This window comes from Balaenoptera ricei, chromosome 15 (genome assembly GCF_028023285.1).
Source record: "Balaenoptera ricei isolate mBalRic1 chromosome 15, mBalRic1.hap2, whole genome shotgun sequence".
Classification (NCBI taxonomy): Eukaryota; Metazoa; Chordata; class Mammalia; order Artiodactyla; family Balaenopteridae; genus Balaenoptera; species Balaenoptera ricei.
In genome coordinates, this window is record NC_082653.1 from 29,454,269 (window position 1) to 29,472,831 (window position 18,563).

At 46.4% G+C, this 18,563-nt stretch overlaps 2 protein-coding genes across 2 annotated transcripts in view; one reads left to right on the forward strand and one right to left on the reverse strand.

Annotated features, from left to right (window-relative positions):
- PDYN (prodynorphin) overlaps nucleotides 1–2,450 on the reverse strand; it is a 94,909-nt gene extending 92,459 nt beyond the window's left edge. Inside the window, exon 1 of the mRNA XM_059896561.1 lies at nucleotides 2,334–2,450. The gene's annotated coding sequence lies outside the window, so the exon portion shown is untranslated. The remainder of the gene's footprint in view (nucleotides 1–2,333) is intronic.
- Nucleotides 1–18,563, forward strand: part of STK35 (serine/threonine kinase 35) — a 45,638-nt gene that overhangs the window by 777 nt on the left and 26,298 nt on the right. The window contains exons 2-3 of the mRNA XM_059896560.1: nucleotides 244–844; nucleotides 13,610–14,360. Of these exons, the coding sequence (XP_059752543.1) occupies nucleotides 244–844; nucleotides 13,610–14,322 (1,314 nt within the window). The 3' untranslated portion in view covers nucleotides 14,323–14,360. The remainder of the gene's footprint in view (nucleotides 1–243; nucleotides 845–13,609; nucleotides 14,361–18,563) is intronic.

Below are 18,563 nucleotides of genomic sequence, written 5' to 3' on the forward strand. Positions count from 1 at the left end.
CTATACAATAAATTAACTGAAAAGGCGGGGAGTTTCTGCTTTTCTTTCCGGCTCCCCCTCTGAGCCAGTGCCCCGTGGTTTCGTCTTTCCCGCTTCCCCCTCCCCTCCCCCGTTTAGTCAGCAACCGTGGCTTCCGTCTTAAAGGGGCCGTGGCGGCCGGAGGAGGAGGTGGGACACCCTGAGGCCTGCGCTGCTTGCCTCCCGGCCTCGGCCTGGTCGTTTAACCGATTCTTCCGCCCGCAGGTCACAATCCAGGGTCCCGCTCCTCCGCGTCCCGGGACCGGACGGAGGGATGAGGCAGGGGGGTCCCGGGCAGCGCCGTTGCTGCTCCCCCCGCCGCCCGCAGCCATGGAAACGGGGGAGGAGGACGGCGCCCGCAGAGGTACACAAAGCCCCGAGCGGAAAAGGCGAAGCCCAGTGCCGCGGGCGCTCAGCGCGAAGCTGAGGCCGGCGGCGGTGGCCCAGGCCATGGATCCGGTGGCGGCCGAGGCCCCGGGCGAGGCCTACCTGGCGCGGCGGCGGCCGGAGGGCGGCGGCGGGTCGGCGCGGCCGCGCTACAGCCTTCTGGCGGAGATCGGGCGCGGCAGCTACGGCGTGGTGTACGAGGCAGTGGCCGGGCGCAGCGGGGCCCGGGTGGCGGTCAAGAAGATCCGCTGCGACGCCCCCGAGAACGTGGAGCTGGCGCTGGCCGAATTCTGGGCCCTGACCAGCCTCAAGCGGCGCCACCAAAACGTCGTGCAGTTTGAGGAGTGCGTCCTGCAGCGCAACGGGCTAGCCCAGCGTATGAGCCACGGCAACAAGAGCTCGCAGCTTTACCTGCGCCTGGTGGAAACCTCGCTCAAAGGTAGGAATGCCGAGGGCCGTCCTGGCCACGCATGGCCTGGACCCACGAATCTGCTGGGCTCGGCCCAAACTGACCCCTAGACCCTGGTCCCGGTCTGTCGCCCTGGACCCGACACACCCTCCTTTCCGGGCCAGACATTCGGGCCGCCCTCTTCTCTCCGGATCCAGGATCAGTCCCCGGCACTAACGTTAGCTGGTATTTTAATAACAAGGGCTCATTAAGTGCTAACCATTGTCGTAGTAAGTGATCCATAAGTGTGAACCATTATTATGAAACGTCTAGCACTTTTAAGGTCGGACTTGGGAGTGCAGGGGGTTGGGTTCAGAGTCGGTGGAAGAACTGCCGAGCCCCCTCACACTCTAGGGTCTCTTCTCTTTCCCTCCCAAAGCAAACAAAAAGAAAAAAACTTTGCTGGACCCACCCACACCCGCTCCCTGTCTGGTTCCAAAAATCCTGACACCCTCCGGCTCCACCCTGCTAACTCTTGTTTCCTGGTCTGCCTTTTCCTCTGAGACCCCCCCAGCCCTTCATGCCAGGGAAGTCCAGCAAACCGGCGGTTTTCAGCCTAGGTCCTCTAGGGGCCTGCAGAATAACTCCACAGGTGGGTCTAGAGCTGTCACACAACACATCTAACATCTTTTTCCTCCCTTTTACAACCACCTTCTGAGGCTGGCTTCCAAGTGGTTTTATTTATAGGGACGATGGGGCTCAGTGAAGCAAGGGGATTTTGCAGTCCTGGGAGGGCTAGTCCTGGTTTCGGGGTTTTAACTGCAGTTAGGGAGTGTGTGCATCCTGAGTGCTCATGTGCCTTGTTCAGGCTACAAGTAGCCAAGGGTCTGTTCATAGAAGAGAGAGCCAGTGGGCTAGGAAGGCCTGAGGAGACTTCCTCGGGGGAGAGGTTGCTAATCTGAGACCCAGCTCTGCCCTAGATCTCTTACAGAGTGACTTGAGGTATAACTTGAAAAGTAAATCCTCTTCTCTTTCTATAAGTGGAGAAACTAAGGTTTAGAGGTGAATGAACCCAAGTTGAGGAAGGTTAATCAGCTTGTAAGGGAGGTATGGTTGTACTCCTGGTTTGTTTACAATTTTTCATAGCTTAAGCGATGTGAACTCAGATCTGTCTTGATTCAAGGTCTCAACCCTTTTAAAAGGTGTAATGGTTTCCTCCCTCCCCCAAGGATGAACTAGATCTGACCTTAGTAAGAGCTGGTAGGATTTGGGGTGGGGTTGGATAGGGCATTTTGTTTGGAGCTTTTGCCTGACTTTAAGATCCTCCAGGCCCATCCCAAGAGAACTCCTGGTCCTGTTTCAGGTCAGTTGTTTGACAGCGGATTGAGGACATGCTCAATATTACCTGGGGGTCCTTTTTCAAAATAGGCTTCTACTTTTTCTGCCCATCTGTGCCCCATCCATACTGAAAAGCCCACCCTCTCTCCAGGGTAAATATATTTGTTTTGAAAAGATTTTCCAGGAGATTCTTTCAGCTTACCTGTATTCTACAGGCTCCTCACTTCACTCTCAGACTGTCTTCTCTGTGGTTAATGAATGGTCTGGACTTCCAATTTACATGACTGCCTTGGGATGTAGGAGTTTGCTTTTCCAAAGGATCCCCTTCTATTCTCAGCTCATTGATGCCAGTTTTGAAACTTCAACCTGGGTTGGAAGTCTTTGCTTTGTGTCCCTACATATACTGTTCAAACTTTCCTCACTTGTAGAATTTGTCAAAACTCCGCAGTAAACAGTGGCAGCATAACACAGGCTTTGGGGTTAGACTCACTTTTAGTCATAGTTTGTCTCAGCTGACTGCATGAGACATGGGACAAGTTGTTTCAAACCTGTGGGGAGCATTCCTTTATTCATAAGGTGAGGGTTCCTCTGTCATAGGGTTGCTGTGCAGCCTAGGAATGTCAACAAGTGCTCCAGATGAGGAGAAATTCGCTGCTTCAGTAAGTTCAGGCTACGTTTTGAATCTTCTTCCACTGTCGTCCCCTTCGAAATTCACAGTGTTTCTGTTCAAGTTTCCCAAACTTGACTATGGAACACATTCTGTTTCCTGTACTGTAGGCAGCGCCAAGTTGACAGAAACACTGGTATTTTCTTCCTCCCTTTGTGAACTAAAACTGAGGCCTAAAAGAAACGAAATATTTTGCTTTAGACCACATACTTAATATGTCCCTTTTAGTTATTTGGAGTCTTAAATATATGAGCCTCTACTGTGGGTCAGTTAATATTCTGGGCTTAGGGAGAGAGCAGTAAAGACAATGCATGTTGCCTCTGCTTATAAACTGATGTTCAGATTTACGTGTCAAGTGTTAATTTAACAAGCAGTTAATAGGCGTTGAGCTTTTTTGCTATCAGTATTAAAGTGGAGAACAAATACCCAAATTACTCCTGGTTAAGTTTTTCTGACTTCAGCTTCCAAAATTTAGCAGTCCTGATATGCCCTGGGGCAGATTCCTTCTAGTTTGCAAGTAATCTGGTTCAGCTCTGCCTGTAAACAGATGCGGTCACCTCTTGCCCCGTCTCCTGCAATTTAGAATAATTTTGAATAGACTGAAAAGTGTTAATCTGCCTTAAAGTCTCAATGAACCAAATCCACAAACTTTTACTGAGGTCCCTATGGTGGTATTTGCAGAGGAAAAAAACCCTCTTTGTCCCAAAGGAACTTAATTTGAAGCTTGAGGACCTGTAGAAGACTCAAATGCTAATCATGGTCACGGAGGAAAAGCCAAGTTGGCTCATCAATGGCTTTGTTCTGTGTTGTACAAATTAACAAGAATGAGAATCAGGAGTTAGCCAGAAGTTAGCAGAGAAGGTGGGCTTTGAAAGAAGGGGGCCTAGGAAAACATGAATAGGTAGAGAAGAGAGTGCTATTTACTTCACAGTTTGGCCAAATAGAGAACAAATAGAGAATGGTTGTCCGTCTCCTCTCCCCTCCACCCTCTCCGAGTATCAACTCCACCAGAAGGCATTTCTGTAGTTTAAAAAAATTATGTATGAATAAACCAATATCAAAAAAGGGGTAAGGGGACTTCTTAATGCAGTTCTTCATCTTCTCCAACTTTGATAGACTTCTGTGTCTTATGTCCTTCCTTTCTCTCTGAACATAGACCAAAAAGTCCTACCCAGAGCATTAAATAGAGAACAGAAGTTTCAGACAGTCAGTAGTGAGCCATCTTAGATGTCTGATCTGGCCTTCTGTTTCACAGGGAAGGAAATTGAAGCCCAGAAAAGAGACAGGACTTGCCCCAGATGAGTTAGTGGTAGTATTCAAACCAGCCTCCCAGGCTTTTTTAAACCAGATTAACAATCCTGTAAATTATTTGGTTGATGGGTTGGTGGCTTTGTTTAACTTTTAAGAACTTTTCATTAAAAAAGGGTTAACAGTTTGCTTTTATCCCCTTGTTTCCATTGCCAAAGGACCCTGTCCTGATTGCACCTAAAACTGAATTCAAGATTACTGCCACTTAGACAGCAGGCATGCCTGAGCTCATTGTCAAACTCAGGAATTCTGATGCTCTCTACAAAGTGCACACTGATCCTTATACAAATAGCAGCAAATAAAGACAAAAAAAAAAAAATCCACAACAAACTGTCAAGGTTCATAAAACTGAATAATTAGAAGTTTGGAAAAGCCAGGAACCTAGCTTATCCCAACTTGGTAAAACGTGTTCCGCTTGACCAATTAGTTGATGTTTGCTGTACTCAAGATACCTGGAGGGGCTTTCACGTGGGTGGGAATCTTGGCCCTTGGGAGGCAGTCTTGTCTGCACGCCGATGCCCGGTGTGACTGTGAGCCATACACTGCACTAGAAGAAGCTATGCAGAGTTTCCTCCACGAGGCATGCAGAAGACTTGGCCATGACCATCGTGCAAGGTCATGAGTGGTGGGTGTCCCAGAAAACAGTAGAGGTTCCCTCTGGGAGCATAGAGGCCTGGGGAAGCAAGGAAGGAGGTAGACCTCAGGAAGCTCAGGAAGCTGAGGGGGAGCCAGTGTCTTAGTGGATGGGTTGTCGGCCTGCAAACTCCTCTCAGCCCATTGAGAGCCCACGGAAATCTTGGCCTCAGAGCTGGGTGCCCCCCTCCCAGGCCGCTGGAAAGCACCTCTGAATTCTACTGCAGCTTTGGGGCCTCCGAGTTTAGAGATCCCTGGGTAGAGGCAGGGAGCTGAATGGTAATCTTCAGCTACCCTGACATAGATATAAAGGCAGCATTTAGGGGCCCTGGAAATGAACGGGATACAGTAGAACATTGGTATTGACTGGGAGTCGGAAGGTCTTAGTCCCAGTTTCACCCTGTTAATAAAAGCTAAAACTCACTGATTGCTGTGTGCCAAGAGCTGTTCTAAAGGCTTTATACCTCTTAACTGTTTCAGTCTTCATGACCACCTTTTGAAGTCAGTACTATAATTATCCCTATTTTACGGGTGAGACAACTTGAGGCACTGAGGTTAGTGACATTGCCTGATGTGTAGCAGCTAAGCAGAACCAAGCCAGGCTCCAAGCCCTGGCATTCTGGATTGAGTCAGCTTTCCTTCACAGCTGTGCTGCACTCTTGGGACAGGTGGCTTAAGTTCTGGGCTCTCCTGTTTTTCTTGTTGTTAAATGGGTATAATCATATTTTACTCAGAAGCTAATGGCTACTATCTATTTTCAATTATGTGTTAACCAGTACTTGTGGCACTGCTGATTTCTACGGGTGCCTCCCCTATGTCTCGGCTGCCAGGGACCCTCTGCCTCCTTTCTGTTCTGCTCTTGATTGTCTTGGGACAACCACACAGGCTTTCCTTTTCTCTTGCTACTGACAGACTGCTTTCCTTCTGTGTGCATTGGGGGTTTTAGATAACCAGCCCCAGGAGACAGAAGCAACCCTTACTTGAGAGCTTTGATTAATTGGGGTTGTATTGGGTAGGGCTTTTTACACTGTAAGTAAACTCTCAAAGAGAGCTTAGCTTCCCAATAGAACATCAGTTTATTTTCAGCTCGACCTTGGCTTTTGGTGGTATTTAGCCACAGGCCCTCCTCAGTGACTCACAAATTCTGGATGCTTACCTAGTTGTCTTAATCTAAACATTCTGCATGCCCTATACTAGAATGTTCTCTGATATTTCTCTGTTTTAAGCCTCTCCAGCTAACAGTTCTCATCTTGATTCATTTCACCCAGTTATTGATCACCTACTCGATGTGTGTGAGGTGCATCGTGGGAGCCCAGAGACATGGTCTTGTTCCACTGTGGTGCCCAGTCTAAGGGAGGAGATGGGCACAGCACAACCGATGATACGTCATTGCAGCCTGTGAGAGGTGCTTTAGGGGGGACAGCTGGCAGGAATGTGGACTAAGTTTAGAGGAGGGAAGGATGAGTTGTAAAAGGGTAAATCAGAAGTGAGCCTGGCACGCAGTAAGGCTAGGCATGTGGCAAGGACCATTGCACATGGAGAGAGAAACAACCAGGACTGCCTTACTCCCCAGTCTGCCTGGCCAGTGGAATCTGCATTTTTAACAAGAGCCTTGCAATGTTCCAAGTCCTAATAGCTAACCTTAGATTTTCATGGTTCATCCTCTCATTTAATCCTCTCCACTTTAGGTTGGAGTTTTTGTAACCTGGTTTTACACACAAGAAAATCAAGATCCATTAAGTCAAGTAACTTGTCCATTCCCACAGCAGTGAAAGGTCAGGCTCTAGGTTTATATCCAGATGTTCTTTGCAATTTTTAACATGATTAATACCCAGTAGTTGTCTGCTCTGGTGTCCAGGCACCTGCAAGATGCTTCGTATGTCACAATTAAGGCTCCCAGCAGCCCATTGAGGTAAGTGTCTCTTCCCAATTTATGGAAAATGAAATATTCATGGGGTCTTTTTTAGCAGTTTGCCCAGGGTCACATTAGCCTTGAAAGTGTGGGAGTGGGTGGTTTTGACCCCAGGCCTGGCTGGCTCCTTCTCCTTTCCCACTGGGCCTGAGAGTTCCTAATTGGCCTCTTGGCCTCTACAGGACACTGTATCTTGCCCTGGCAGCCACCCTGAGGGGGTGTGTTCTGTAGTGCACAAAGACATTTGATTAATGAAGTACTTTGAATTGAACACACCCTGTGGTGTTGACACTGGACCCAGCCTCTTTATAGTGACACAGCTCAAGGTCATTGAGGCTGGGAGGAGGGCTTGGTCTATGTGCTCATTTTGGGAGAATGTGCTTGAATGGTCCTCATCTTCAGCATCTTCTCAGGACTGATCTTCTGAACCACTTCTTTAGTTAAAAGTTGTATATTAAAATTTTTATTTAATCAGAAGCAGGGATAGCTATGGTCATAACAAATTCAAACCTCATTTCTGGATTCCTTTATAATATTTTCTTAAACATAACTTTAAAATTTTATATCTTATGTCTCACTTCACATTAAACATGCTTATGATGTGTTATGTGATCTCTTTTGGCTTTTTAAGTAAATTTTGTTGAAGTAAAACATGGCCCTTTCAGCATTCAACTAAGTGGCAGTGCCATTATTAACCATTAAGTACCCGGGGACAGTTGTTCTAACTCCTTACTTGTACTGTGCTGTGTGGAATACCAGTTCTGTGTGTTTTTAGTGCTTGGTGTGCCCTTTTGTTGCTGGTAGTGGTAGGTTTTTGTTTTTGTTTTGCCTTTTTGGTACTCTTCGCTTAGAATAAATTCCTGGAGTGGGATTTTTATGTCACGTTGAGCATTTTGGAGACTTGTGATAAATATTGCTGAATTGTTTATCTCAGCATGCTTATCAAAATCATAATTAATCCTCTATGAAAAATGAATCAGCGTGTTATGTGGTTGGCCTATCAATACCGGAGACTTAAGGAACATTGAACTCCTTGGGGGCATCCGTAAGAGTACTTAACAAGGAACTGTGTCAGTGGGAAATGGAACATCCAGGTGTTAACTTCTGCTGCAGGCAAGGAGAGGCAGCAGTAAAGCATCAGGGTTAGGAATCCAGGCTGTGGAGACTCTGGGGTCTGCCTCTGTGAGACTGTAGTGAGACCAAAGGCAAGGTATTTAATCTTTTGCGCCTCAGTTTCCTCACTTGTGAAAGGGTCATGTACGTAGATGCAAGTTGGGAGTAAGAAGAGAGGATTGGCTTCCTCCTTCCTTCCATCACATGTGAAGTGATGAGTTGCTCAGCTCTGTTGATTCTAAACCTCCAAGACTTTTCTCCCATCCCCTTACCGCCTCCTCCCTGGCCAGCCCGCACTTCTTCAGCTTTCAGGACCTCCTGATGCGTCTCTTGGCCTCTAGTCTGTCTTCCATTTCTAACTCCTCTTGCCTCCAGAGGGAACCTGTTTCGTCGATTCTCAGATGTGTTCTTCCACATGTTAACATCTCTGAAATCAGAACTCAGTCAGTGGTAAACCAGAGTGTTGTCAACAGCTTGGATGTCTTACCTAAGTGGTACGTCTAACTTAACACTGGTGACTTCTTAGTTTCAATAAGCAGCTTATCTTTCTAAAATACTTCAAGAACTTTTAGTCACTTCCCATTTCTTAGGGTTCACATTCTTGTAGTCTGCCAGATACCATTTCTTATGAGCTGACTCCAGCTTCACCTCCAGCCTCATTTCTCCCCATCTCCTACCACATCTCTTCTGTGATTACCCCAGGTTACGTGGGTCCCTCGCTGCAAGCTTACACCCCCCTGTGCCGTGTGCTCACTCTCTTCACCCCGGGAAACACGGTGCATGAGCCGCTTACTCTCAGCCTGCCCTTCTCTCGTCCTAACCACCTTTCCCTACCCCTCAGGCAGAGCTGCCTCCTCTTCCTTACTCTCATAGCTGCAGTCATTCTGCTTCTAATGGCTGGAAGCCTTCATAAGGGCAGAGGCTTTTGCTCATCACATGTCTGGGGTCTGCCGAGCAGTGTGTGCTCTAGCATAACTGTGTACTTATACTAGAGCATAGCAGATGCCAGCCATTATACAGGGGAGAGATAAACAACAAGGTCCTGCTGTACAGCACAGGGAGCGATGTTCACTATCCTGTGGCAAACCATAATGGAAAAAGAATATGAGTCACTTTGCTGTACAGCAGAGATCGGCACAACATTGTAAATCAACTATATTTCAATTAAAAAAAAAAAAGTCGAATTTCTGGAGGATGCTTGGAAATGGGCTTATAAAATTCTGGGTATTTTGTATCCCTTTCCAGGAAGTGCCTGCTTTCCACAGCTCATACTGACTTATCCTTATGCTGAGCCTCCCGACCTCAAGTTTCTGAATACAGCCCATTTTGTTGGGAGACTTCAGCCACTACTTGTGCCCATGAGTAATGAGATGCGAGGCACCTGCTTGATTTTTTTTTTAACTTTATTTTTTTTTAATTTATTTATTTGGCAGCACCGGGACTTAGTTGCAGTACTTGGGATCTTGATTGCCGAGTGTGGGATCTTTTAGTTACGGCATGTGGGACCTAGTTCCCTGACCAGGGATCAAACCCAGGGATCGCTCCTGCATTGGGAGCACCAAGTCTTAGCCACTGGACCACCAGGGAAGTCCCCTGCTTGATTTTTTTTTTTTTTTAATTGTTTCCCTGTGAACTGTGGCATAGGATATGTTTTGAAATACAGAGTTTATTTTGTGGTCTTCTGGCTACTGGACTTGGGAAAGGTAATAAAACGCCCCTGAAGGTAGGCCTGCCTCTAATCCAAGTGCGTTTCTTTGCCCCCTGTAACCTGGGAGTTAGCACGTTCTGGTGGAGGGAGGTGGCTGTGCAGGATCGCACCTCACTAACTACTCATGGCCGTGACAAATAGTTCCTGGAACCCAGTGGGCTCTCAAAGGTTAATTTGCCACAAATCCTTATCACCTTCAAATAACACTCCCTTTTCTCCAGCTCTGGGCAGCTAAATTCTCAGCCCTTTTTAGTCTTACAGAACTGTCAGATTTATACCAAACAAGGGGATTATAAAACTTAAGTAAATTTTGTTTGTTTCTGTCAGTTCAAAAAACTGAATTTCATGTGAGGATTCTACTAGTTTCTGCATGTGTTTGTTCCAGTTTTACATCCCAAAACTGGGGAAGTAACCACAGGGTGGCTTCAGTGACCCACTGGGGTGGCTGTGAAACAGACCTGAGCTGAAACTCCACTGGTCACCTGACCTCCATCGGCCCCCTACCCTGACTGGACCACGGTGACGTTTTGAGTCTCCAGGAATTTGTGTCAGCTTAGAACCAGTGTTCGATAATCCCTGGAAGTTTGACCATTTTCCCTTCCCCAGTGCACAGTCACCCTGGTAAATAATGAGACTTGGGCTTTGGCTGGTCAGAAAAGGAAAGTTACCTGGGAAATCAGGCACATGTCGAGTAGGCTAGCTTTCAGACTGGGTCCTAAGGTACACATTCAGATGCACCTGCACAGATTTGGGGAGAGGGGTCACCTTTTACATAGAGAGGTCACCTCAAATAAAAGTGGCCTGCTCTGGCTAGAATATGGATTTTAGCTATTGCAGCCGGAGAAATGTGATATAATCATCCATTTTCATTTTCTGATCTCAGTTTCATCTTTTGCCTAACGTGTGAGAGCTATATTCTCTGGCCTCCAGCACTGAGAGTATTGAAATCCGTGACTTGCTAGGACTTGGCTGGGGTCCGGTGGGAACGATGATGTAGGAGATGGTAAAGGATGTGATTCCCCCAAAGTACCTTATACTCTGCCGACTGTGACTTAACTCAGGAATATGTGGTGTAAGTGTCATTCTCATTTGATGGTTGAGAAGACTGAGTCTAAGAGGTTCAGGGACTTGCCCCAGGTTCTAGCTATCTTCCCATCATACTCAGTCTCGAAACCACCCAGTAAACCAGGGGCAGAATTGGGGTCTCAACCTAGACTCCTGTCTTCCGGTCTTCTATTACTCTTCTGTTACTGTGTGCTCTTCTACTACTTGCTTCTCAACAGAAATGCACCCAGTGCGTTGAGTGCCGCATTCCCTCCCTCCATCTTGCTGTGATGCAAGGTAGCTGAGAGGCCCAGGTAGACAATCTGCCTGAAGAAAAGGGCTGGAATTCTTACATGCCTCTTATGTTTTTTGTGGGCAGTTGGGATTCCTTCATGAAAACACATACTGCAGCTTCTCATGAAATAAGCCCAAGGTCCTTCCCTGTGCAGAGTGCTTTTTGTCTCTGGGACAAGTAGCTGCGTCCGCCACTTTCCATTCCGTCATGCTCACTGACGCTCTGTCTGCTTCCGGTCCAGTTCTGTCATCTCTACAAACAGCCCCCTTCTTTGGCATCTCCTGACCTTAGCTCATTCCCCAGAGCAAGTCCCTCGATCCCGGGTCTCATCTACCCACTCACTCACTGACTGAGGGCACTTTTTTACCTTTTTTTTTTTTCTTTTTCTTTCCCTGAATTCTCATAACCTGGACTTATATGTAGTCTGTTTTACAGAGTTGTTGTCTTTTTATTTCAATTGCCATAGTTACCAACTTTGCGTATAAAATAATCATCATTCCCCACCCTTTATTTCCCTACCAGAAGTTTCACTGTTTTCTGATGTGGCCTTTGCAGAAGGAATTTGATGCCTTTTTAATAGTTTCCTTTCTGGCTCTACCACCCCCAAACATTTCTTGTTCTCCTTTTTATGGGTCTTTACTCAGGAGTCTAGGTTGATTGATCAGGGCTCAGATCACCACTTCATTTTGCAGTCTTTTTATTTATTTATTTATTTTTAATTTATTTTTGGCTACGTTGGGTCTTTGTTGCTGCGCGTGGACTTTCTCTAGTTGCAGTGAGTGGGGGTTACTCTTCGTTGCAGTGCACAGGCTTCTTATGGTGGTAGCTTCTCTTGTTGCGGAGCACAGGCTCTAGGCATGTGGGCTCAGTAGTTGTGGCTCACGGGCTCTAGAGCGCAGGCTCAGTAGTTGTGGCACACGGGCTTAGTTGCTCCGCGGCATGTGGGATCTTCCCGGACCAGGGGTTGAACCCGTGTCCCCTGCATTGACAGGCAGATTCTTAACCACTGTGCCACCAGGGAAGTCCCTGCAGTCTTTTTAGATAGAACCTCAGCCTACTGGAGCAGGTGACCTAGAAAGAGGATTATGAGATGGGAAACAACTGATTTAAAAACAAAAAACAAAAAAACCATCTGCCCTAAACTAGTTCTACCTGTATTACTTTTGATTGTGAGCAGTATAAACAAATTATATAATTACAGGGGAAATGTGGTCTGTCAGATCGTGGTCAAAAACCTAAAGCTTTTGCCTTGTCCATCTAGTCATCTTCTTGCATCAACCTAGAACTCCCAAACCACTGGCTTTTTGTAGACTATGTGCCTTGGTAATTTCGGGGCTTAGCAGCATCTCATCTGGATCACCCATTCTCTTTGTAATAAAGTAAATGACTAGTGAAAGAAACCCTCTGGCAGAGGCTGTGTGAGGGGTTGCAGCCTTCATTTTTGGTAGAATGGAGACACTGTACGGGGGATCAGAGGACTTTTCCTCAGGGTCTGGCTCAGTCACGAATGATCCATGTGACCACCCGGGGCTGACCCAGCCTCCTCATCAGCAAGATGAGGCACCTACCTACTTAGGCTCAAGCTTTTTGGGCTCTTGCAGTCACCAAATAACGTCATGCTAAGGGTTCAGTGTACCATTAATTGCTTTATAAAGTGTATTGGTATTTGTTTGGAGATGCCAATCAGCAGCTTTCCTGGAGTTACTGTGGTTCAAAAGGAAAGACTTTCTGAGGAAGGCAGAGCTGGAGTTTCAAGTTTCCACATAACTTGATTACATCTTACATCCACTTCAGACTTCCTATTTACACCTCTCTGGTCCATTTGTTCCTGTGCCTCGTTATCCATCCCATCTCAGCCTAGAGTTTCCTTCTGGCTTCTCCCTGCTGATTTACTGCCTGTCTCTTAGGGGTCACTCAAGTCCTGCCCCTTCGGACCTCTTTAGATCTGGTGACTCCTACCCACCCTTCACTGTTCGTAAAACTTGACCTTGATGCAGATGCACAGCTAATGATACTTGCTGTTTTAAACATCCGTTATCTCCTTCAAACTAAACTTCATAGAGATGGGCCTGTCACGTACCTAACTTGTGCTAGGCGTGTGGTGGGCTACCAGAAAACACTGAGTTGGAGTGTGTCTGAAATAAACTTGTAGTGCCATTCTAGATGCATCGACAAGAATCCCTGCACAAGGCAGGAAGGAAGGGAGGGAAGGTCTTTGGCTTAGCATGGAGTAACAGACATTTGACGGTCTTCTCACAAATTTTCCCTCGTCTCAGCAGCAGCCCTGGGAGATGTGGGTGGTATGGTGCTGCCTATTTGGAGACAGTATAATGAAACACAGTGGCGCTGCAGTCATGGATTTGAGTCTGTTAACTCTAAGTCTCTGTGAGCCTCGGGTTCTTCATTTTATTAGATGGGGCTATTTCTTCCTACCTCCTAGGGTGGTAGTAAATATTAAATTGAATGTCAAGGGCCAGTGTTGGTACTCTGTGTTACACACGGCCATTTACAGGTGAAGAAGCAGAGGTGGAAACTGGGAAAGGTGAACTAAGTTGCCTCCTGGCTAATCATCAGTAAACCAGGGTTCCCTTATCTTGTTATCCCTTGACTCACCCTGTATGAGTAGAGATGGGCCTTGTTGTGCAGAGTTGGCTCCGTGCCAGTTGTGCTGGTCCTCTTGGATTGGAGCGATTGTCATCACTGTCACTCCTATTCTAATGTGCTACATCCCTTTAGTCTACAAGTGGTGTGACTGTGTCCATCTCACTTGGGCTCTTTCTGGTCTTCCCTTGATTTAGGAGAAAGGATCCTGGGTTATGCTGAGGAGCCCTGCTATCTCTGGTTTGTCATGGAGTTCTGTGAAGGTGGAGACCTGAATCAGTATGTCCTGTCCCGGAGGCCGGACCCAGCCACCAACAAGAGCTTCATGCTACAGCTCACGAGCGCCATTGCCTTCCTGCACAAAAACCACATCGTGCACAGGGACCTAAAGCCAGACAACATCCTCATCACAGAGCGGTCTGGCACCCCCATCCTCAAGGTGGCAGACTTTGGACTAAGCAAGGTCTGTGCTGGGCTGGCCCCCCGAGGTAAAGAGGGCAATCAAGACAACAAAAATGTGAATGTGAATAAATACTGGCTGTCCTCAGCCTGCGGCTCAGACTTCTACATGGCCCCTGAAGTCTGGGAGGGACACTACACAGCCAAGGCTGACATCTTTGCCCTGGGCATTATCATCTGGGCAATGATAGAAAGAATCACTTTCATTGACTCTGAGACCAAGAAGGAGCTCCTGGGGACCTATATCAAACAGGGGACTGAGATCGTCCCTGTTGGTGAGGCGCTGCTAGAAAACCCAAAGATGGAGTTGCACATCCCCCAGAAACGCAGGACTTCCATGTCTGAGGGGATCAAGCAGCTCTTGAAAGATATGTTAGCTGCTAACCCACAGGACCGGCCTGATGCCTTTGAACTTGAAACCAGAATGGACCAGGTCACATGTGCTGCTTAAAATTCAGGGCAAAACATCTTGGGTGTTTTTTAAACTAGGTGAGTGTACTTCTTTTTGTTCTGCATGCACACTTCCTGGACTACTGGATTCTTCAATCTGAGCCCAGGGAGGCGGGGGGTATGGAGTTGGGGGGAAATGCAGGCTTGAAGAGGACTAAGTGCTTGTTACCAAAGATTCCTCCCAAGTCTCAATGAGGAGATGTGGGATTACTTGAGTACAAATTAGAAAGTCTAGGGAAGTTTTGAGTAGACATTGCATTTGAGCTGAGTCTCTTTTAAGTTTTTTAGAAACACTTTCTCATCAATTAATAAACGCTTACTGTAGAAAACGTGCAAAAGAAGTACGGACATTTTTTTCAGAATATAAACTGACCCCAGTTTGTATCTTTCCTACTCGCACATCCAATTCTGCATAGTTTAGTCTTTTAGGTTTAGTTTCCTGCTCTTCCATTCAGCTTTAACCCAAGCATTTTCCATGTCATACTTTGAAAGCATGGCCTTCAGTAATTGACATTCCATTATAGGTACAGTAATGTAATCATTCTCCCACTTCAGATAGCAGATGTCCATTTCTCCATTTTAGATACTATAAACAGTGTGTGAGTGAATATTTTTTAGAGAAATCTTTGCTTATTTAACAGATTGATTGTGGGCTTTCATTTGTCAAGTACCGTGCTAGGCTCTGGGATAACAGTGGTAAGCAAAATCAGAAACATGCCCCATCCTCATGACTTCTGCAGCTTAGTCAAAGAGAGAAACATTAAATCAGTATTTATCATAGTTGCTTTACAACGAATGTAAGGAAATTCACCTTTCAGGGAATAGTGCCCAGAAGCAAGAGTAGGGAATTGGAAGCAGAGGGGAGCATCCCAGGTAAAAGGCCTAGCCTCTGCAAGGGACCTGAAGCCAGTGGGAGCCTAGCATATTGGAGAGCCTCCAGCAGTTTGGAGTAGTGAAGGATGTAGTAGACAGGTGGTAGTTGGGGAGGACAGTGGCCTACTGGAGCGTGGATAGAGCTGAGGTGGAAAATCCAAAAGTGTGTATGTACCAGGAACAGCACTGGTAGTTCAGTTGGACCAGAGTCTGAGATGTGAGCAAGGGAACTAAGACTAGAAATAAGGTGAAACATGGGACCCTGGAATTTGACCTTGACTTAGTAGGCATTCGGGAGCCATATGCAAACCAGAGAAGAGCAATGTAGCACTGAGAGCTTCAGCATGTGTAAGCTGATTTGAACCGGAGATTGGGAGACCAGTTGGACCAATTATTTGATTCACGCTAGTAAGGGATGTTGTTGAACCTAAATGTAGTAGCACTGAGGGTAGAGGAGTGCTTGGATCTTTGGGGCAGAATTGGCAAGGCAACTGGCCAGTATCAAAGTAGAAGGAAGTAATAGATGTAGGGAGATTAATGTCAGTAGATACACATGCTGGCTAGCGTATTGGCCAGCTGTGATTCATTTTCCTTAAAGGGAATGGAAAGAAAAGAACACTGAATACCTACCATGAGTGCTAGGTGTTTTCACATGTGCCATTTTGTTTCACCTTTGCAACCCTGCAAGGGTTAAGTCATTTACCCACGATCCTACTAATTTGAGGGCAGGTATATCTTACTCATCTTCCTTCTCCCCCAGCCCCTTTTTTCTTGGTATCAAGAGGGCAAGCTGGAAATAAGCTAGTCTTAGATTTTGCTGAAGGCTTGAGAGGAGGTGATAGGGGGCGGAAGCTGATCCCAGTGGTCATGAGGAAGGAGCCTCAGCTCCTAGGGCACAGAGCCCTCCATTACCTAGGTGGGTTCTTAGTCCCTTCTTTCCCTTCATCACCCTCACATTTCTGGTTGGTATTGGTTAATGCTGATTTGAGCCTGGTTATGCTTCAGTATTCAGTGAACTTACTTCTCAAATGAGTCACTCCAGGTTTAATTCTTCCATTCCACAAACATTATCTGCCAGGTGCCAGGCCAGTTTGTCCTACTGCCCAGTGAGTAAGAGAACAGCGTTCTTTTTTTTTTTTTTTTTTTTTTTTTGGTCATGGACGAGCCATAGGCCATGGGGACCAGACACGACCTGGAGCAGAGTTGGAAGTGGGTCAGAAGTCACTCATGCGACCCCAGAGGTGTATCACTCTGCTGGGATGAAACAGTCTCCGTGGGACTTGGGGGTGGGAGAAGGGAGATGGAAATCATTTCTAGGTGATCTCATCAAATCCAGGATTTCACCCTGAAAGTATTTCTGATTATGTTTACAGCCAAGAGATGGAATCTGCAGAACTCAGTGGTGATTGGATCCTGGGCTGACACCTCTGATGTGTTCAAGGACCCAGATTACAAACGCTAAGCCCTCTGAGTTCAAATCTAGAACCTATGACTGACTCTGTGTGTGATCTCCAGCAAAAAGCCGAGAACAGCGTTCTTAAAGCTAGGTTTGGGGTAGTACCATGTTCGAGCCTAAAAAGGGTTGGCTAGACAGTATTTTAATTGTATTTCATGCTGTCACTTTCCATTTCCATCTCATCTTTTCTACTTTAAAAAAACCTCTTAGAATTCAAGTTTGCCCTGGGGTAGAAAGAAGGTTGTCATTGGAAGAGGGATCTGAATTTGGGTTAGGATTATGGGGTTGTCATAACTAATTGAAATCATGGCTCCCATTTGGACACCCACACTTGGGATTTGTGCTTTGTTGCAGGGCAAAGTTAAAGTTAAAACTAAATAGCAGTGATTGCTTCAGGTAGGAGAAATAGGTGACCTTGGGATGGGAAAAGATCAGAAACATAGTTAAGGCCAATTGTCCCAGACTCTGACAACTAATGAGGACAGTGCTTGGTCAGTTGGTACCTATCCTGCCCTGTCCTAGCTGGGCACTTAGAATTGAGGGCTGGGTCCAGGGCCCTGGTCTTTGTGACCAGGAGCTGAGCCTTGTAGTGCCAAAGGTTCAAATCAGTTGTGGTATAAATTGAGTATTTGGCTGGTTAGAGAATCAGAGGCTTGAGCTGGGAGGAACTATTGAGTCTAAACTCCCCTCTCTCCCAATCAAGCTTTATAGATGGAGAAGCTAATTCCATATATTCATTCAACATATTTATTGAGAAACTATTTGCCAGGGGCTATTTCAGGCACAGAAGATACATTAGTGAGCAAAACCAACAAAAATTCTTACAGTTGTAGAGCTTACATCTACTGGGGAGACAGACATAACTTAGCTGTGGGTTAGTGGAGGGATGTAGACCCCAGGATAAGGGAGATCAGAATGCAGGGAGGTGAGGAATGGAGGTGTACTTCCAAGTGGAAGAGATCAAGGTTGGTCTTCTTAAGACAGTGACCTTTGAGCAAAGGTTAGAAGGAGTAGAGGGAGTGAACCATGAGGATTTCTGGAGGAAGAACATCCCAGACAGAGGCAATAACCATTATAACAGCTTGAAGGCTAGATAGAGTGAGCAGGGAGGAGAGTGTAGGAAAAGAAGCTAGAGAGGTAATTAGGAGTCAACTAGAATAGCCCTTGTAGGCCACTGTGAGGATTTTGGCTTTTAATCTTCTGGTCATTGGTGTGTTTTCAGCTGTGTGATATCTGATCTTTTGAAAGGATCACTGTACCTGCTGTGCTAAAAGCAAACTGAAGGGAGCAAGTGAGGGGATGAGATGGGAGGCTACTATGATAACCCAGGTGAGAGATAATGGTGGCTTTGAACAGCAGAACAGGGGAGGTAATGATTGGATTTTGGGTGAATTTTGAAGTCAACCAACAGGGTTTCATGCTAGATTGAACATAAGATGTGAGAGAAAGGAATTAAGGATGGCTACAAGTTCTTGGCCTTGGAAGCCATTGGAAGGATAGAGAGGATCAAATGAGATGGGGAAGACATGAGGAAGAACAGATTTGGCTGGAGAAAGTTAGGTCTTGGTCATCTGAAAGTTTGGAATGCCTGTTTAGAATCCAAGTACAGAAGTTGAGGGACTTCCCTGGTGGTCCAGTAGTTAGGACTCCACACTTCCACTGCAGGGTGCATTGGTTCCATCCCTGGTCAGGGAACTAAGATCCCGCATACCCGTGCGGCTCAGCAGAAAAAGAAAAAAAATCGCTGGTGACCAAGTACAGAGGTCGAGTAGGCTGTTGTGTGAGTCTAGAATTCAGAGGAGAGAATGGTCTAGAGGTACTAATTTGGAGATGACCAAGGTTCTAAAGTGGGCATAGAAAAGATTTCAAAGCAAAACAGAGCTTGGAGAGAAGGAAAGGAAGCCAGAGGTATA